The sequence below is a fragment of the Chiloscyllium plagiosum genome, chromosome 39 (assembly GCF_004010195.1).
Source record: "Chiloscyllium plagiosum isolate BGI_BamShark_2017 chromosome 39, ASM401019v2, whole genome shotgun sequence".
Taxonomy (NCBI): domain Eukaryota; kingdom Metazoa; phylum Chordata; class Chondrichthyes; order Orectolobiformes; family Hemiscylliidae; genus Chiloscyllium; species Chiloscyllium plagiosum.
This window is the reverse complement of record NC_057748.1, coordinates 21,242,424-21,263,181: the sequence shown is the minus strand read 5'-3', so window position 1 is coordinate 21,263,181 and position 20,758 is coordinate 21,242,424. Positions and strand designations below refer to the sequence as shown.

The 20,758-nt window shown below is 42.2% G+C and overlaps 1 protein-coding gene and 1 pseudogene across 1 annotated transcript in view; both read left to right on the top strand.

Annotated features, from left to right (window-relative positions):
• The window catches only part of ddx59 (DEAD (Asp-Glu-Ala-Asp) box polypeptide 59), a 30,457-nt gene extending 10,416 nt beyond the window's left edge, over nt 1-20,041 (top strand). Inside the window, exons 2-8 of the mRNA XM_043680002.1 lie at nt 2,984-3,787; nt 6,934-7,116; nt 10,628-10,717; nt 12,481-12,732; nt 13,409-13,561; nt 17,466-17,594; nt 19,556-20,041. Of these exons, the coding sequence (XP_043535937.1) occupies nt 3,098-3,787; nt 6,934-7,116; nt 10,628-10,717; nt 12,481-12,732; nt 13,409-13,561; nt 17,466-17,594; nt 19,556-19,825 (1,767 nt within the window). The 5' untranslated portion in view covers nt 2,984-3,097 and the 3' untranslated portion in view covers nt 19,826-20,041. The remainder of the gene's footprint in view (nt 1-2,983; nt 3,788-6,933; nt 7,117-10,627; nt 10,718-12,480; nt 12,733-13,408; nt 13,562-17,465; nt 17,595-19,555) is intronic.
• A 313-nt stretch (nt 20,042-20,354) lies between these two features.
• Nucleotides 20,355-20,758, top strand: part of LOC122542029 — a 4,126-nt pseudogene continuing 3,722 nt past the window's right edge.

Below are 20,758 nucleotides of genomic sequence, written 5' to 3'. Positions count from 1 at the left end.
GTTTCTCGGACTATTAGGAGGCCTGTAAATAACTTCTAACAGGGTGAGCTCACCTTTCCTATTCCTCACCTCAGCCCAAACTACCTCAGATGGCAAATCTTCATCCATCGTCCTTTCCACCGCTGTAATACTATCTTTGATAAGCAATGCCACACCTCCCCCTCTTTTACCCCCACCTCTGACCCTACTAAAACATTTAAACCCTGGAACCTGCAACAGCCAATCCTGTCCCTGTTCTACCCATGTCTCCGTAATAGCCACAACATCAAAATCCCAGGTACCAACCCACGCTGCTGGAATACTGAGAGTTCTGGAATATTTCAACCAATGTCACAACTATATCTGCAGCCACCTCCTTTAAAACCCTTTGAAAGGTGATCATCAACTCCTGGCAATTTGTCTCCCATTATGAGATCATTTACCCATTAGCACTTTGCTTATGTGTTATCTTTGGGATGTTTATAGCATTCTGCATGAAATTTAATGCGAAATATTGGGATAAGTTAACTGCCATTTATATGTAATTAGTGTCCAAATCACATCCTCCAAGGGTCTCACACTTATCTTTTTTATTCCTATATCATAGGAGCTGTTTCTGTTTGGTTTTCTTTGTTCCTAGCTGGTTCCTAACTTGTTCCTAACTTTCACAATCAACTTCTGGCCCTGTTTTTTAGGCTTTTAGTCATTTGCCTACCATTAGATTTTGTTGCTTTGTTTGCCTTATTTTTTATATTGGAAATGTTCTATGACTGCCTTTGTTAGACACAAATGGTTCATTCTTCTCAAGACCTCCTTTTTGACTGGAATAAGTGTTTGCTTAATGTCATGAAATATGTGCTTCAATGCCTTCCCTGCCTCATCCACTGACTTTCCCTTTTAGTCTATTTTCTCAGCCCACTTTAGTTAACTTTTCATAACTCTAATTGCCCCTGTCTCAGTTGAGGACACTGGTTTGAGGCCTGCATTGCTCTCCATGATCTAAAATAGCCTGTTCCTAGGGAGATTCTGTGATATATTCTTCTGAGATACAATCTCTGCTGTACACTACAAAGTTGTCTTCTGTGTCCCCCTTCCCCATCCGATTTGTTCAGTCACGATTAAAATCAGCCGTTAAAATTGTAATGGCCATCTTACACACCTCCAGTATTTCCAAATTTATCTTGTCCTACAGTGAGACAACTCTTTGGGGGCTTGTAGATTACTTCCACCCATGACTGTTCCCTTATTTCCACCCCAACTGATTCCACATCACAATTTATTGCACCCATATCATTGCTCACCACCACATTTACACCATCCTTTATTAACAAAGCCACCCCACTTCCTTTTACATTTTGTCTATTCGGGAATGTCAAATAGTGTTGAATATTGGCCTCGGCAACTCAGCTATCAAGTCACGTTTGTTTCTATTTGTGCCATCAACTCATCTATCCTGGATGAGATAGGTTTGCTCGCTGAGCTGGAAGGTTCATCTATCCTGTTACAAACACTGCATGCATTCACATAAAGAGCCTTAGGCCACGACTTTTCACCACTTATCACCTACCTTGCTTCCAATTTCTGCACTTTTCTCAATTTCTGCATTGCTTTGTGTAAATTTTTGTTCCTGTCACACTCCGGTTATCACTCATCCAATCACAACCCTGCACTTCGACACTCTCTCATTTTTGACTTTTAAAATTTCACTTCTGTTGAAACCCCCATCTATATTGAGTTGACAAGAAGTTTAGTCACCAATAAAGTGATGAGCCTATGGAATTCACTGCCACGGGAAAGTCGTTGATGTCAAAACGTGTTTTCAAGGAGGTGGATATAATTTGTGGCAGAGGGAACAAGGGATATGGGGAAGAGTGGAATCAGGATATTGAGCTCAATGATCAGCCATGATCATATTGAATGGTGGAGTATGCTCAGGATCGAATGGCCTACTTCTGTTCCTCCCTCTTATGTTTCTATGAAAATTCTTCCAAACATTCTTCAGAAACTTTTTCCCCTCTTTGTCCTTTATTACTTCCTAACCCAGTATATATTTCCAACAGTTGGTGCTCTGTGTGAATGAATGAATGATTTTATTGTCACGGGTATTTTACAGAGAAGCACAGTAAAAATACGGTGAAAAGCTTTTCCACCGTCGCCATGGTCCAGCACCATTTTGAATAGTTTAAGAAAAAAAGAATTAGAAAGATATAGATTAAAGAGAATCCATCAGTCCTGAGCCAGCTCATCATCAACAATGCCAGTAGTATATACCTGTTGGTGTCATGGTATTTTTTTCTAAATTTACCAGAGAAATTTTGTCCTGGATCCCTCTAGGACCCTCCCTCCCTCTCTCTCTGTCTCGCGCGCTCTCTCTGTCTCGCGCACTCTCTCTGTCTTGTGATCCCTCTCGCTCTATCTCTCTCTTTCCTCCCACCCTTCCTCCAGGATTTTAATATTCTTCTTGCCCAATACTTCCAGTGTGTCTCCTTTCTTTTCGTCCCAATCTTTTTCGAATTCCTCAGATTCTGACCTTTTATTCAGCCCATTGTCCGTGGGTACTCATCACATGGGTTATCATTTGCCCTGCTGTGGTTGTTTAGATAGATACATTTTAAATCTAACTTAGACCTTATTACATCCCCTCTTTAATCAATGTCAGAGACAGTAGCGTTATGGTGATGTTACAGGACCAGTAATCCAGAGGCCCCAGCTAATACTCCAGGAACACAACTTTCCATCTCTCTGTCTCGAAGGAACAGAGCAATTGCTGAACAAAGCAGAGAGAGAACCCAATGGGCTGCACGCCTGGGGTTTGTTCCAACCCAAAGTGATATTTTGGGCAACATCCTCTTCCTTTAGTTTGGAACTTGTAAGTTACTTTTCTACACCCAAAGTCAATAGGAAAATTTGAACAAACTGGCAATGTGAGATAATGACAGGGGATTGATGATGCAAGGTCATTCAGTTGAAACAGTAACTCTTGTGTTTCTCTCTCTCTTTACAGTTGCAGCCTTTGTGGTTTTCTGGGTTTATTAAGGAGCCTGTTGAACGTTTCACAGCTGCAGAATGTGTTGACCATCCAGTGAAGACTCTCAGTTTCTCCAAAGGCTAACAGGCCATGTTTGTCCCCCGGTCGCTGAAGGTGAAAAGAGTGGAAGAAGGCGAAGGCCAAGCTGCCAAGAAAAGTAAAGTCCTTTGCGATGATTCGGGGGACACTGAGCAGTCCCAGGGGGTCAGGGAAGATCCTGAGTCCACTGCCGGTCCAGAGGAGGAGGAGGAGGAGGAGGAGCCAGTGAAGCAGCTGAGCAAAGTCCAGCGCTGGCCAGAGCCAGGAGAACCGGTCTGCTCAGTGTGTGGCCGGTACGGTGAATATATCTGCAATGAGACTGACAGCGATGTGTGCAGCCTGGAGTGTAAAGCCCAGAATCTGCAGCGTTTGGGATTGGGGGCTCCAGCACCCGTTGCTGAGGCACAGCCCAGCCTGCAGCCGGAGGAGCAGCCTGGCAACTACGTGGAGCACCCATTTATCTCCAGCCTGAGGGCCGAACAGGTGGAGGCCCTGCAGCACCAACTTGGCATTGCCGTGTCGGGCCCGGCTGTCCGGCCCATTGTGGAATTTGAGCATTGCGGCTTCCCCGAGACCCTGAACGGGAACCTGGCGAGGCTGGGCTACCTGAGCCCTACCCCGGTACAGATGGAGATGCTGCCACAAGGCTTGGTGGGGAAAGATGTCCTGGCAGCAGCGGACACTGGCTCAGGAAAAACTGCGGCTTTTCTGCTTCCAGTTATCATGGCAGCAATGCGAGAGGTGAGGGGCGACGGAGAAGGCTGGAGGGGCAGAGGGAGAGCGATGAGGAGAGGGAGGGTGGGCTGGAGGAGGTAGTTGTACATTGCAAATACAGAGGATCTCCAATTTGCATTAACGAAATGCTAAAGAATCTTGCACATTGTCCCTGTGTCCAAATTCTGACTTATGTTTTTTAAGTACAGAGCAAGTTATTGCAATCTGGAACATTGACCTGAAACAACAATGGAGGCGGAATCAATAGTGGCTTTCAAAAGGGAATATTCACAAAGGAAACTTTTTGCACGTTTTGGGATTAGCTCTTTCAAAGAACCCATCATGCACAATCGACTAAATCGCTTCTTGCTGTGCTGTTTACATGATTCTATGAATCCGAGTGAGGTAAAATTTGCACAGAATGCTGGTTTGACCACACACAACTTTGGGCACACTGTGGTCTCCACTTTATAAAACAAATGTTTGGATGCTGGGGAAGGTATGATAAAATATTTGCCAGGATGGTACCAGAAGTAAAAATTTGCATGACTATTTAAAATATCCTTTCATTGTTTAGCAGTCCAAAACTAGGAGGACCATAAATGTATGATGATCATTCATAAATTCAATCAATAATTCAGGAGAAAACTTATGCAGAATCTGGTAGGATGTGGAACTTGCTACTACCCAATAGAATCTGTAACCTAGGTGTACTGTTTTATCTGCAATCTGGGTAAAAAGCAAGGACTGCAGATGCTGGAAGCCAGATTCTAGATTAGAGTGGTACTGGAAAAGCACAGCAGTTCAGGCAGCATCCGACGAGCGGTAAAATCCCTTCATCAGAAATAGAGCTTTATCTGCAATCTGGCCACTGACTTAAGGGTACAGTTGAGTTGCCAATTTAGGTAATCGTATCTGCTGACTCAGAGAGCAGTTGGAACTGATTGGGAATTTCAAACATTGGGTCAAGGACTGGTTCTGTTTATAATCATTGCTCTGTGACTAACAAAGTGTGAGATTGTGAAGTTTTGTCTTGTCTGGACTGACAGATGTACATTAGAGACAAAAGCACTTTTGGCACAGTGAAGTATTTCTGAAGGGCAGTTGTTGTTGTAATTTTAAAAATTCGTTCATGGAATATGGACATTGCTGGCTGTGCCAGCTTTTATTGCCCAGAGGACACTTAAGAGTCAACATGGGCAGGCAGTGGCTTAGTGGTATTATTGCTGGACTATTAATTCAAGTAATGTTCTGGGGAGTGGGGTTCAAATCCCCCCTGTGGCAGACAGTGGAATTTGAATTCAATAAAAATCTGGAATTAAGAGTCGAAGGGGGAGCATGAAATCTTCGACAATTTTCAGAAAAAAATAATCTGTTTCCCTAGTCTCATAAACAGCATGGAAACAGACCCTTTGGTCCAACCAGTACTTGCTGACCATGTTGTCAAACTAAATTAGTCTCGCCTTTCCTATTCATGTCTTTATCTAAATGTCTTTTAAACTCTGTAACTGTACCTGCATTCACTATTTTCTTTGGCAATTCATTCCACACACAAACCACTCTGTGTTTTTTAAAAAAAAGTCTCCATATGTTCTTTTTTAAGTCTTTTTCCTCACCTTAATAATATGCTCCCCAGTTGTAAACTTCTCCAGCCAAGGGAAAACACCCTTGCCATTCACACTATCTATGCAACTCCTGGTTTTATAAACATCAATACATCACCCCTCCACCTGCTACGCTACAATGAAAAAAGTCCCAGCCTTTCTAATCTATTTTTATATCTCAAATCCTCCCAGCAACGTCCTGGTTAATCCATTCTGGAGATTTCTTAAATTTCCAGTTTAATGATATCCTTCCCAGACTACCAGAACTGCACACTTTTCGAGAAGGAAACTACTGTTCTTACCTGTGATTGCAGACCCACAGCAATGTGTTTGACAGTGAACTCTCGATTAGGGATGGATAATAAATGCCAGCTTAACCAGTGTTCCTCCATCGCAGAAATGAGTTTTAAAAAAAATGATTGTGGGTCTAAAGTAACATGTAGGCTAGACCAGGTAAGGATGGCAGATTTCCTTTCATTAGATTAGATTCCCTACAGTGTGGAAACAGGCCCTTCCAGTCCACACCGACCCTCAGAAGAGTAACCCACCCAGACCCATTTCCCTCTGACTGATGCACCTAATACTATGGGCAATTTAGCATGGCCAATTCACCTGACCTGCACATCTTTGGACTGTGGGAGGAAAGATTGGAGTACCCGGAGGAAACCCACACAGACACGGGGAGAATGTGCAAACTTCACACAGACAGTCGCCTGAGGCTGGAATCGAACCTGGGACCGTGGTGCTGTGAGGTAGAGGTGCTAACCACTGAGCCACTGTGCCGCCCCATAATGGACATTAGTGAACTAAATGGGTTTTGGTACAATCATTTTTTTTTCGAACGTTATTGAACTTTTAGGTGGTGGGTTTTGAACCCAGCTGGGGTTGTGGATTGCTAGTCCGGTATCGTGACTACGACGCACAAGTAGATTTATTTGCATAGCAATAGACTAGACTACAAACTGGGCAGAAATGGGAATAAACATTGCTTAGAATATTCTTAGGAGACAATGGATAAGAAAAAGCTGGGTTTAAGAAAGAAGTAATTCCTGGTAATTAGTGGATTACACAGAGTGGTAGAAGTGGACTGTTAGAATAAAAGGAAAGTTGCATAAAATTACATATAATAGTATGTGTATTTTCCAGTTGTGAGGATGCTTTTGAAGCAGAGGCTGTGCTTGTATTTGAAGGAATAGGGCATGTGATTTTTGGCTTATTGTTCATGTAGATGATAAACACCAACATAGAGTGGTATAAATAGCCTGTCTGTGTTATAATTTCTTCGTAATTTAATTTCTAACCCTGTAGCATCTAACCTTGGGTGTTTGGCTCTGTATCACTTTGTGTTGATCTCGGAGTGTTTTGATGACATTGAAAGCCCAAAATGAGAACATTTTTTGGTGTCTCCAGCAGTCGCATTCCATAAACTGAATAATTTAAAAAAAAGAATGGGAACACAAAATTCAGAAACTGATTACTTTCTCAGTTCAACGTTGCAGATGTGGAATAAAGCGGAACTGTCTGTCTCAGAATTTGAATGGTAGCATCTTTTGTTTTCCTGTCTTTCAGAACAAGAAGACTTCAGCCCAGCAGCCGACTGGACTGATCCTGACTCCGACACGTGAACTTGCCATTCAGATCGAAGGGCAGGCCAGGGAGCTGATGATGGGTTTGCCCAACATGAGAACTGCACTGCTGGTCGGGGGAATGCCTTTACCCCCACAGCTGCACCGCCTCAAACAAAGCATTCAGGCAATCAACAGTCTATTCAGACAGAGTTTTATTTGCTCAGTCTTGTAATTTCTCTGTTATTTTTCCCTACTTGTTGCTGCTTCTCTCCTTAAGAGACTAACTCTGAATAGGATGAAGTTACACAGATTTTGGTTGCCTTCATGGCCAATCCTTTTAATGAACTTGGGCAATAGTTGTTAGCAGTGTATTCAACTGTATGGCTTCGCATCTGAACTTAATCCTATCTTCTGTTCAACTTTTGCACAGTCACCCCGTTCCCATGAAATGTTGGCTTTGCCAATGACATTTTTCCACAAATGGACAAAATAGGGTGTCACGGATGAGGACTGCTAGTTAATTTTGTTTTTTGTTGTTTGTTTGTTTTCCAATTCCTTACCTGATGGTGTTAAGGCTAACTGCAGCCCTGTCTGAGATCTGGTAACTGCACAAACCAGCAATCCAACCAGGACCTGCTGGTCTGTGTGGCTGAGTCCCACCTGGCCTAGTTACCAATTAAATCATAATGTATTCTTTATTGGTTTGTGTTGCTTTCACATGAATGGGCTGCTATTTGAAGGGCACAGTTTTCCAGCATTACCAAGAGCAGCCAGTCCTCAGAGTCTCACTTTAACATTGCTACTTGTGCCCTATAGGAGGATCCATGTAATGGTGCCTGTGATCTCTCCTGTGTTATCTGTTAATAGTGGTGAGTTAGTTCCTCTGTCCATGTGAGAACAGTCATTGTTTCTGAGTTATTTCCGTGTTGTTGTTCTACTCAGTACAGAAAATGAAACATAGGTCCTCCAGAATTCAAAACATGGGATACTGTTGTGTTCCTCTTGTTATCTCTGCACCAGTTCCTTCTTCCGCTAACCCAGAAATCTGGTTACAACATGACAATTGCTAAATCTCCTCCTTTAAGATACTCCTTAAAATCTATCTCTTTCACCAAGCTTTTGGACCACCTGTCCAAGTATCTTGCGTAGCTGTATCAAATTGCTTCTGATAATACCTTTTAATGTAGCAAAAATGGCATTTTATCTGTGTTGGGATGAAAACAGATATACTCCGCAACTGTCAGGCAACATCAGTGGAGAGAAAAATGGAGCGAAAGTTGCAGATCTGTGACTTTTCATCAGATTGGGGCTTGTTCTTACAGTGGAGAAGTTAAGTAGAAGATTTGAAGAGAGGTGTTCAGTATCCTGAATGGTTTTGATAGAGTGAATAAAGGGAAAATATTTCCAGTGATATGGCCAGGATCCAGGGAGAAACCCTTAAGGTAATGGCAAAATAACTAGAGATTATGATCTGGAATGCAATACAAAACAGGTTTGATGGTGGCTTTCAAGAGGGAATTGAATAAATACTCTAAAGGGGAAAATGTGGAAGGCTATGGGGAAAGAACAGTAGACAGGATAGCTTCTACAAAGAGTTGTCACAGGGCTGATATCACCTTCTGAATTGTATGATGCTGTGACATTCTCAAACTGGAATTACTGATGTCCCGTTCTCTGGATTATTAATCCAGTGAAAAAAAATCATTAATGTACCAATTCAAATAAGATAGGGCGTCGCGGTGGCTCAGTGGTTAGCACTGCTGCCTCACAGCACCAGGGACCCAGGTTCGATTCCAGCCTCTGGCTACTTCTCTGTGTGGAGTTTGCACATTCTCCCCGTGTCCTCGTGGGTTTCCTCCGGGTGCTCCGGTTTCCTCCCACAGTCCAAAGATGTGCAGGTCAGGTGAACTGGCCATGCTAAATTGCCCATAGTGTTAGGTGCATTAATCAGACAGATATGGGTCAAGGTGGGTTACTCTTCGGAGGGTCGGTGTGGACTGGTTGGGCCAAAGGGCCTGTTTCCACACTGTAGGGAATCTAATCTAAGATTAGTTTGTGTAAATCAATAAACATTTGCAAATGTAAGTTTTAAAATATGCCTACCACCTAAGGTATTAAATGTCTAACATCTGGTATGTACTTAGTGTTTGTGACTATTGTTACTTGGGTGGAACATTTGGATGTTAAATTTAACCACACGGCATGTATAGGAAAGATTTGTATGGATCCTTCACAGCCAATGAAGTACTTTGGAATGTAGCTATAAATGTGATGTAGGAAACTTGACAGCTAATTTATACATTGTAATCTCTCACCAACAACATTGAGATTAGAACCAGATAATGTATTTTCAGAGATACCAATTAAGGCATAAACACTGCCCATGGCACTGGGAATATCTTGGTCTAAGTTTTGTTCTAAATTTGCGGACTGGGACTTCAATCGCATGACATCCTAACTCAGGGCAAATGTGCTACAGGCATATACAGTACTTAGCTTGCTATAAGTACGTGTACAGTACTTATTACCATTACCAGTGTCAGGTGGCACTACTGCTCCTGTATCGCTCAACCAAATCTATGCTCGATGTAAGATCACCCTTTTGAACTTGCAGATGGATTTTCAATTGATGGAAACTCCCAACCTGCATGACCATGAGTGTGACAGTGAAACATTCACTAACAGTAGGATTCTCAAACATACATGATAAGAGATGGTAACAGAGACAAAATGTGTGGCGCTGGAAAAGCACAGCAGGTTAGGCAGCATCCGAGGAGCATGAGAGTCGATGTTTTGGGCAGAAGTCCTTCATCAGGAATGCCAATAGTTGAGTGTAGAGTTGCCAACTGTGATGAAATATATTCCTGGAGGTTTCATCATAGGATCTACTTCCAATGAACAGCCAACATACCCACCCTTGTGCATTGCCTTCCAACTCCAATTGGAAAGCAAAAAATACTCTCATTACTCAAAGGGATGATACCTGACTGTGAGCTAAACAATCTTGAATCCGCATTTTCAATATTTTTATATCTGGTAAAGAGAAATGTTGAAAGAAAATGGCAAAACAAATTAATATCACTGTAATTTTTCTTTCCCAGGGCTGTATACCACATTGTCCTGGAGTGGACACCATTTCCGCCTACCCTGTCACCACCTCTGCACTCTCCTTTCCTTTCTACTCTTCTGTCCCCAGCTCTCATACCTTTGCCAACATCACCAATCTCTTACCTATCTCCCCACCCATTGGACTTGCCAACTTAATCACAAGTTAATCTCCAACAAAACTATCCATCTTGACTAAACTCAATACACAGACTCTATGTGCACCAGCTACTGGGATAGTTAGGGTAGTTAGTTGCCTGGAAACAGAAACAAATTTGAATTAGGCCAATCAGTTTAAATATTCCCCAAAACAAATAGCAAACTCCAATCCAGTTTGGATTTAGTATATTGAAAATTTTAAAAGCCAATGACACAATCTGATGCTTTGGGGGTAGAAGACCAGGGGAAATTGAACAATTGAGAGGAGAACTGACACACTACTTGGCCCAAAGCACTTCCATGTCACCAGTCACTCCGTTAGTAGAGATTCTTTCATCCACCACCCTGGACTGCCTCTTCTCTCAATGTACTTCCTGCAGAATATCATTTGGTCTTTAATTTTAAATTAGACTTTTTGGTTCTATCCACAGGTCATTATAGCAACCCCGGGGCGGCTGCTGGAAATTCTAAAGCAAGAAGCTGTCAGCCTGTGTGGAGTGCAGGTTGTGGTGGTGGATGAGGTAAATGTTGATGTTGAAGCATCCTTTTTAAAATCGCATCTGAATTCAACACCTGCAGCCAAAGCTCAAGCCATCCCTGATTGAAAGAAGTGCTCTCCGCCTTGAATTTTGAATGAGTTTGACCAATATCTGTTCCATTTCCCATGGCTGTGACCATACAGTTTTGGTGATAATCCCAGGAGAGGCTGTTCTGTGATAACAGGAGGAGTTATCCTTGTGCAGCGTGAGCTCTCTGCAGACGTGGTCCAGTTAAATGAAGTATTATGTTGAATATATCCCATGCTTACTTGCCCTGTAAGTATTTGATGGGTAGTGTAGAGGGAACTTCAAACATTTAGAAGTTGCAATATGGAAACAGACCATTCAACAGGACCACTCCATGTTTGTGTTCATGCAATAACTAATGTATCTTCTTATTCCTTCAAACCATTTCCCTTCAGTCACCCATCTAATCTTCAACATTGACGGATTCTACCTCAACCACTTCTAGAAGTCAATTCTACAGCCCCTCCATTCTTTGTAGACATTTTTCCAATCCTTTTATTCATAGGAAGAGGAGTAGGCTATTCAGCCCCTCCAGCCTGCTCCACCATTCTAGATTATCATTATCTACCCCGATGTAATTTTTCCATGCCTTTCCCATATTCCTTGGTGTAATTTGTATTCAGAAATCTATCAATTTCTGTCTTCAACACAGTCAGTTATGCTTCCACAGCCCTCAGAGAGAGAGAGAGGGAGGGAGGGAGGGAGGGAGAGAGAGATTTCTGAAGACACTCTACCTTTTGAGGGAAGAAATTCTTCCTCATCTTAGTCCTGAGTGGCTTGCTTCATATTCTGAATACTTCCCCCACCAACCAGTGGAAACATCTTTTCTGCATTTACCCCTGTTTATTTTAGAAGTTTCAACAGTATTTCACCCCTCATTCTCCTAAACTCTATAGGAAATATAAACCCGATGTTTTCAATCTTTCCTCATAGTCTTGCCTTCCCAGGGACTGGTCTGGCCAACCTCTCTCTGACAAATATATCCTTCCCAACTGCACAGGATACCCCGTGTCCAGTCTATTCTATTCAATTCAAGCAAAGTATCTTCACTTCTGTGCTCAAAGCCCGCTGTGATAAAGGCCAAATGTTTTATATTTAATTCTACATTTACAGGTTTCCTTGTTCTTAAATTCTCAACTACTGTTGGCCTTGGCTTTGAAGTACACTGTGAAGTCATTTAAATCACCTGCCCTGCTTCACTAAAGGTTCGGATGTGATGTGTGATCTTTGGGGTGAGGTGGTTGACACCAATGCTGCAGGACAGTAAAGATAGCAGGACTAACTATGTTCAAAACAGGAAATCATTTTTCAATTAACTTGCAGGTGGGCTTTATGTTCTGTCTGTTGATTCAAGCTTATCATTGAGGCTGTTTTATAAGTAGCTCCCACACCTGCAACCTCTGCCCCATAGAAAGAGACAAATACAGTCAGCACAGGAACAGAGCTGACTGTTTCCAGTTTCCCCTCCAAGTCTCACACCGTCCTGTCTTGGAAATATTTATTACTGTTCCTTCATGTCATTTGGGTTAAAATTCTGGAGCTCTGTACCTACACTGAGAGTGCCTTCACGACACAGATCTCAACAGTTTAATAAGGTTGCTCACCTCAAGTGTTTTGAAGCAATATTGCTGGCCTTACCCATATTCTGAACAACAATAACAAGTGTGCACTGTGCAACGTTGCTGATGGTAAACTAAAAGATGTTATTTTTCACTAAGGTTGACACCATGTTGAAGATGGGATTCCAGCAGCAGGTGTTGGACATTCTGGAGAAAATGCCCTCTGAGCATCAAACGATTTTGGTCTCTGCTACCATCCCAGCAGGTATCGAGCAGCTGGCCGGCCAGTTCCTGCAGGACCCAGTCAGGATCACAGTTGGAGAGATGAACCAGCCTTGTTCTAATGTCCGTCAAATTATCCTGTGGGTAGAGGAACCGTCCAAGAAGAAGAAGCTGTTTGAGATTTTGAACGCAAGTCGAATTGAATATTTCTGTACAATTGTAAAGTAGAATCTCTGTATCACCCCAATAGTGGGACAGGGACAAGGGAGAGTGGAACTTGCCTGTCGTTATAATCCAGAGATTGGCGACACAGTGGGGTGTACAGGCTGTTTTGTGTATCGATAGACAAGAGTGGAACTGAACCACTGCGAACAGGTTCTGTGTTTGATCCCAATCGGTGCAGAACTAACATTAGTGTTCAGGATTTGAAGGGTCGGAGTGGCAGATGTGGAGCTTCAGACACAGCTATTCTCACTCTGGCACTGATTCAAAGGCATGTGAATGTAGTAGAAAATTAAGGGTGAGGACATGATTAGGTGCTACTGAGATGCATTCGCAGTTAAATAGCTGCCTTGTTGACCTGAAAGTGTATCATTTGAGTAATGGACTGAAAGTCCATTTGAACCACAGGAAGTTGTATCTTCACAACTGGGGAGGTAGAGCGAAAGGAGCCAATGACCATTTTAGGAGGAGATTACTCCAGATGCTGGAATCTGAACTGAAAACAAAAAAATGCTGGAAATCACAGTGGGTCAGGCAGCATCCAGTATTTTTTGATTTCAGTTTAATAACCATTTTTACTTTCTCAACCTTTCTTTTGTACAAACACTTTCTAATCCATTTTTGGTTTGTCCCTCTGATCTAGGATGGCAAGCTCTTCCAACCCCCTGTGCTGGTGTTTGTGGACTGCAGACTGGGAGCTGATCTCCTGTCAAATGCTGTGCAGACAGTCACAGGCCTGAAAACAGTGGCCATTCACTCAGACAAGGTCCAGTGTGAACGGAATCAGATTCTGCAGGTAAAGGGCTGATGGAAACCAATGTGTGATGATACACCTCACTGAGATAGCATGCTGAAAATCAAATCCTCTATACCTGGAATCTTTACGAAAGTTAAAGATTTTTGGAAAGTACACAGAATTCCCCAATTTGGCTGTCTTTCAGATTCATGTTGACAGCATGGACCAGGTTTCACCCATGTAACAAGAATGACTACTTATTACCAATAACTAGATTCTAACTACAGATTAAAAATGTATGAACTGTCAACTTACATCTCTACTAGTTATAACTCTAACCACCTTTTAAATTCTTCCCCTACAAATATGCACATACAGTCAGTGGGAAAAGAAAACCGTAATATCAATGGATGGAAAGATTGGGAAGGCAGTTCAGTGGTTCGTGTCCATACGGTTTGCTGAGATGATTCCTGTGCTGACTGGAATGCTGCTGCGTAATCTTCCTTCTCAAGATACTTAGATCTGTTTGCAGGAGACCTATTACTGGTTCATAGTTATAAAGATTTTTGACATGTCAATTAAAAATCACAGCTTACTGGAAAGGGAAAAATAAATTGGTTATCTTCAGGCTTGAGATGACTTTTACTGCAAAGAGAAGAGACAGCTCCTGCCTTTGCAGAAATCTGATTGCTTCTATCTTGACCATGCCCCCAGGCTGATCAACTACCTGGGAGCCAATCACTGAGTTGTTGTCAGGCACAAGGCCTTTGCCATCGATAACTGGTCACTAGTCCATAGACCAAGCAGCTGCTTGTTGCCGGCCATAACTCTATTCGTCTGCATTCCTTGATTCAGCTCATCTGCAAACTAGGCATCTGCTACTGCTTGAACAAACAGCTGTATAAACAATACTTACAATGAGTGGCAGGTTACTTGCTTTTAAAAAGTGCAGTAATCCTTCAACAATCCTTAATTTTTAACCCCATTTCAATCCATGATCAAAAATACAGAAAAATAGTCTTTAGAGTGAATATGTGGATTTGCCTCCTATCTTACCGAGCTTTGCAGCTCAAACTTCTTAACAACCACCCGTGCTCTGTATCATCTCAAACCCTGTGTTCAGAAAAGATCATTCTCCTGAATGCTGTTCATCTGAACGACACAGTAGACATGTCATCTATTGTTTAAGTTCACAGCTCGTGTTTATATAGTGACGTTAACATAATTAAAACATCCAAAGACATTTGATAGGAATATTATAAAGCAAATTTATAATTCTAAAATGGCGGACTGAGAGCAACGTGGATCTTGCAGCTGCTCCTGAGATTCAAGTTTATTTCTAGATTTACTTGTGGATTTCTTACAATTATTACATTTCAGTAGTATATGTTTTTTTTTTTAAATTCATTTTTAGTTCTTTTGTAGACTCTGACTATGACTCAAATTTGCCACTAAGCAGCATCAAATGATAGGGCAGACGACCATAGGCTTTCTCACAGAGACAGGTTTTAAGGAACATGTTGAAGGTGAAAGGTCAGTGGAGAGGTCTAGGGAGGGAATTCCAGAGTTTTAGGGCGTTGGCGGCTGAAAGCACAATCTTTAATGGTATGGAATTAAAATTGGGAATATTCAAAAGGCCAGGTTTAAAGCAGTACAGATATCTTATTGTAGGAGTGAATGGCAAGAATTTTGAAATTAAAGTTTGCTTAACTGGGAACCAGTTAGGTCAACACATTCAGAGATTAGGGTTTTATGGAGGACAGAATGTGAGGGGACAGTCAGGAGTGCATTGGAATCATCAGATCTAGAATTAACAAAGGCATGGATGAGGAATTAGGCTGCAGATAAACTGAAATGGAGCAAAGCCAGACACTGTTACATATGTTGAAATAGACGATTTTGGAGAACTGCCACTTGGGTGAGGTACTGGAAAGAAAGATTCACGTTTCTGTTACGCAGTTACAAACACATTGTCCCAAAGTACTTTACTGTCACTGAAATATTTTTGAGCTGTACTTTGTAATACAGAAAGCTTAGGAATTAAATGCTCAAGATCCATCAGGCAGCAATAGGATAAATGATCACATAAGAGATGTTGGTTGAGGGTTATGTATTGGCCAGAACCCCAAGGAGAGAAGTTCTGCTCTTCTATGCATTTAGCGTCATAGGCTGTTTTAAATTCATTAATGAAGCCTATCAGGGCCTTTGACCTGGTAGCACTCTTTCAGTAGTGCACAGAGTATCAACCTACTTAATATAGTTAAGTAGGAGCAGATTTAGACCATTCAGCCCATCAAGTCTGCTCTGCCATTTGATCATGGCTGATATGTTTCTCAACCCCTTTCCCCGCCTTTTCTCTCTCTAACCCTTGATCCCCATACTAATCAGGAACCTATCTAGCTCTGGCTTAAATAAACTCAATGACTTAGCTTCTGCAGCATTCTGCAGCATTAAGTTCCACAGAGTCACCACCCTCTTGCTGAATAAATCCCTCTTCATCTCAGTTTTAAAGGGTCATCCCTGAGGCTGTGTCCCTGGGTGCTAGTGTCTCCTAGTGGAAACATCTTTTATCTAGGCCTCTCAGTATTCTGAAAGTTTCAGTCACATCCCCCCCCGCCCCCCAATCCTTCTAAAATTCCAGCGAGTACAGAGCCAGAGTCCTCAACCGCTCCTCATATGATCCCCTCCAAATCCTTCCTTCGATATGGGGCCCAAAATGGCTCATGACATTCCAAATACAGTCTGACCAGAGCTGGATACAGCCTCAACAGTAAATCTCTGATTGTGTTTTCTAGCCCTCTTGAAACAAATGTCAACAGGGGCAGCACAATGGCTCAATGGTTAGCACTGCTGCTTCACAGCACCATGGTCCCAGGTTCAATTCCAGCCTCGGGCGACTGTCTGTATGGAGTATGCACATTCTCCCCATATCTGCGTGGGTTTCCTCCTACAGTACAAAGATGTGCGGGTTAGGTGAATTGGCCACGCTAAATTAGGTGCATTAGTCAGAGGGAAATGGGGCTGGGTGGGTTACTCTTCGGAGAGTTGGTGTGGACTGGTTGGGCCGAAGGGCCTGTTTCCACACTGTAGGGAATCTAATCTAATTACATTTGCCTTCCTAACTGCCAACTGAATGTCGAGAATCCTGAACTTGGACTCCAAATCATTTTGTCCTTCAGATTCCCAAAGCCTTTCTGTATTGCCTTCCAGAAGTTTGAATTGTTACTTGACCTCTGACTCTAAGGGAAAAGCACTGCCACTGCTACCACCGCTTTGAATGTTGCTAGTGCTTCTGAATCCATGTCCAGATGGGAAAGGTCCCCCTGAAGCACTCCGAAAGATGATCTAGGAGAAGATATTAAGAACCCACTAAATACATGTAAGCTAGAACAGTTCGAGGTGGCAGATTCTGTGTGATTTTGATCTACTCTGTGTTTGATTCATAATACCATCTACTACCATGGTTGTATCCATTCAAACTCTGAAGGTACACCAAGCCAGCAACTTTCACTGTCATTCTTTTAAGGTGAGACCAGGAAAAAAAATAACCAGATTCACTAAATTCAAGTTTGCAATTCAGTAAGGTCTGTACTCTCAACCTCCAGTGCCCCAGATAATGGGACCTGATATTGTTGGTGATGGGAGTGTTCAGTATCAGCAGGATATAAATTGTAACATTTGGTCACCTGATGAAGAAACAAAAAAGCTGCAGCAATTCAACCAAGTCTCTGATCAAACTGACCAGCTTTGCTCTGCTGGAATCATAGTCTTGGTACATACCATTTTTGTACTTGGCTGATAGCAAACCTTAGTATTTCTTCGCTGTTCAAGGATTAGCAAGATCCAGTTGGTCATTACCAGTCTCATGCTGGTTGTGAAAATTATGGGGAGGGAGGTGCATGTGGGTGGGGTTGATTTTCCTATCCCAGGTTATCCAAAAGTCTGCTGCTGTGATGTTTTACAGGGTCTGCTTCAAGATGACTATGAGGTTGTTGTTAGCACAGGAGTCCTCGGCAGAGGACTGGACCTCGTCAATGTCAGACTGGTTGTGAACTTTGACATGCCGCCTACCATGGATGAATATGTGCATCAGGTAGAGAAATTTACTGTGTGAATTCTTCATCTCCTTTCCATACCTCCTCCTACTGTCCCAGACTGTGAAATGCACAGCTGTTACAATGCAGGATGCAGAATTCAGGTAAAACTCTGATGTGCTGAATAAAAAAGTTTAATTTCTATGGTTAGCCAAGCTGAGAAGAAAGAGAGTATTAGATGCAAGAGTTAAAGAATACTAGAAACCAGACATTTCTAAATTGTGTAATGGATCAGACGATAAACACCCTGTAGATATATCAAGGAGATGGCCTAGAGACTAACTTTTGTCATACAGGTAGTTCTTCTGTAATGCGATGGTTGCATTCTTATGCACCCTCATGTTATAGATAAATCGTGCTTTAGAAACGGTGCTTAAAGTGTTGGTAATGTAATCGTGTTACAGCCAACACATGTTTTAAAAGTTCGCACTTTATAAAGTGTCCCCAATTTGTCAATGGCATTACACCGAATTTGCATTAATGAAAGATGAGTTGTAACAGAACAACCTGTATTTAAAGGAAAGTGTAAGGTGCTGCATTCCCGACGTAATTCAATTGGTCACGCTATTCGGCTTTTAGCAAAACATTCTTTATTCTTGCCCCGCAGTTAAAATACAAACAAAAGAAAGAAGAATTGGATGAACGACTCTATTGGAAAACTTCACAGAATAGTAGATTGGAACAGTTGCTGTTTAGTAGTTAAATATAGTAACCTTCCATAAACATTCCCTTGGCAAAGGCAGTAAAACAGATTTTCTGCTGCCAGAATCACATGTGAGACGGAAACCCAAGCTTTTAGCTGTAGAGAAAGATATAGCAGCTTCCACAACCAGGGTCAAAACTTCAATATCTACTGAAAACTAATCTAAACCTCTGCTTCTGTGGCAACCTGGCTCCACCCATTCCAGCTGCTTCCATTGTTCCAACTTCTTAAAAAAAATCCCAAAGCCTCTGGAGCCATTTATTGGACTGGAACACACCGCTCACAGCCTCTGTCTCAAACTCTCTTTATTTAAAAAAAAAACTCATTCAGGACAAAATACACTTGTTAAAGTCATAGTATTGTCATACAAGGTAACGTGTTGAACAGCGGGTTTACAATTGTGTAAGGAGACGGTGAGGTTGGAGTCTTGAAGAGACAACAGTGCTGAAAATAAGGGGAAGATCCTTGTACAAATCTCGAACAGTAGTCATTGATCTTCCTGTTTTTGATGAGCATCTGATTAGAGTTTGAGTCAGTCAAATGGGTGAAGAAGGAAGTTTTACATTCAGTTTAGAGAATAAGTGACTGCTTCATTGTATTTTAAATATCTTTAAGGTAATTCTGTAGTTAATAATAATGTTCTTGTTTCATTTAGGAAAAATATTTTGATTTAAACTGTGAACCTTGTAGTTTCATTCTTTTAGTAAATACCTGAATTATCAGATTGTTCTTTTTAAAAAAAAAGATTGGTTTCTGCTGAGATCATTAACAATCACTGTGTTATCTCGGAAACATGATAGCCAGTTTGTCCATGCAAGATCTCTCAAACTGCACTGTGGTAATGAGCAGATAATCTGTTTTTGTGATGTTGATTGAAGGATGAAAATTTCCCAGGACACTGGGGAGAACTCCCCACCTCCTCTTCAACATATTGTCAGTGGACCTTTTACATCCATTAAAAGAGCAGACAGATTTAATATTTCCTCTGAAATCATCTCGAATAGCATTCACCCGGTATTGCTATAAGTGTCAGTGTAGATTTTTGTGCTCATCTTTCTGGAGTGGGACTTAAACCCACAACTTTAAGACAAGGGGGTCAGAGTTCCAGCAAATGAGTCACGGCCGAATGGGGATAAATCTTTAAATGAAACAGCAGCTTGGACATTAGACATGCTTTTATCTTGTTTCCATTCAGCCCATAGCGACAGGTGCACATCGTAAATGAATGGTTTTCTCAAACATGCTTATTTTTTCCAGGTGGGGAGAGCAGGACGGTTGGGTCACCAGGGAACAGCAATCACCTTTGTGAATAATAGCAGCAGCAAGCATTTCTTGGAATTGGTGAGACGGGTGAAGCCAACAGGTACACTGCTGCCTCCACAGCTCCTTAACTCGCCCTATTTAAATGAGCAACAGCGTAGAGAACAACTGAGAAACAAGCAGCGAGCACAGCAAGATGTGGTGACTGGGAAGAGTCTGATTGATATCATCAGAAAGCACGACCGGTGTGCGCTGCAGAAACGATAAGCTGTGACCTGTGGTGAGAGGACAGGCTGGGCTCCTTGTCTCTGGGTTCATTTTCCATTGCTCCACCATTGTTGCATTGAATCCGGGTACAGGCATACCACATTACACATTACAAAACCGGGCAGAGGGATATAATTAAAATGATGTTTTTAAGTATTCTGTATGAGGTGTGTATACTTGTCTAATGCTGTAAATAAATATATTGCTGATAATTTACAAACTGCTTCTGTTTATTTGTTGAAAGGACGAGTGGTTCCAAACTGTTGAGCTTATAATTCACTATCTATCTGAGGGTGGGATGTTATCTGACCGACAGTAACACACAGAGAAAAAGGCAATGTGTGTGCAATAACAGATCGCATTGGAGGAGCTATAATGCACCTTGGAGCTGGAATCTGAACAGAGCTGTATGTGCACATATGTAAACAGATGCAGAAGTTGCATGAATTGATTGGTGGAGTTACTTCAGGGAATGTACACAAGTGTTGTGTAAAAGCAGAATCAGTAGTGTTTCAGTTTGCTTACAGCTATGAGATGGGCACTAGGGCAGCACATGGGTAAGTATCCTGTGCTGAACAATTGCAGCAAGTTTATGATAAATCTAGATTAGAGTGGTGCTGGAAAAGCACAGCAAGTCAGGCTGCATCCGAGGAGCAGGAGAATCGACGTTTCCGGCATAAGCGCTTCATCAGGAATGGAGGCAGGGAACCTCCAGGTTGGAGAGATAAATTGAGGGGGGGGCGGGGTTTGTGGTGGGGCTGGGGAGAAGGTACAAAGAGTACCAATAGGTGAATGGAGGTGATAGGTCAGAGGGGTTGGTGGAGCGGAGAGGTGGAAAGGGAGGTGACAGGTCATGAGGATGGTGCTGAGCTGGAAGTTTAGAACTGGGGTAAGGTGGGGGGAGGGGAAATGATGAAACTGGTGAAGTCCACA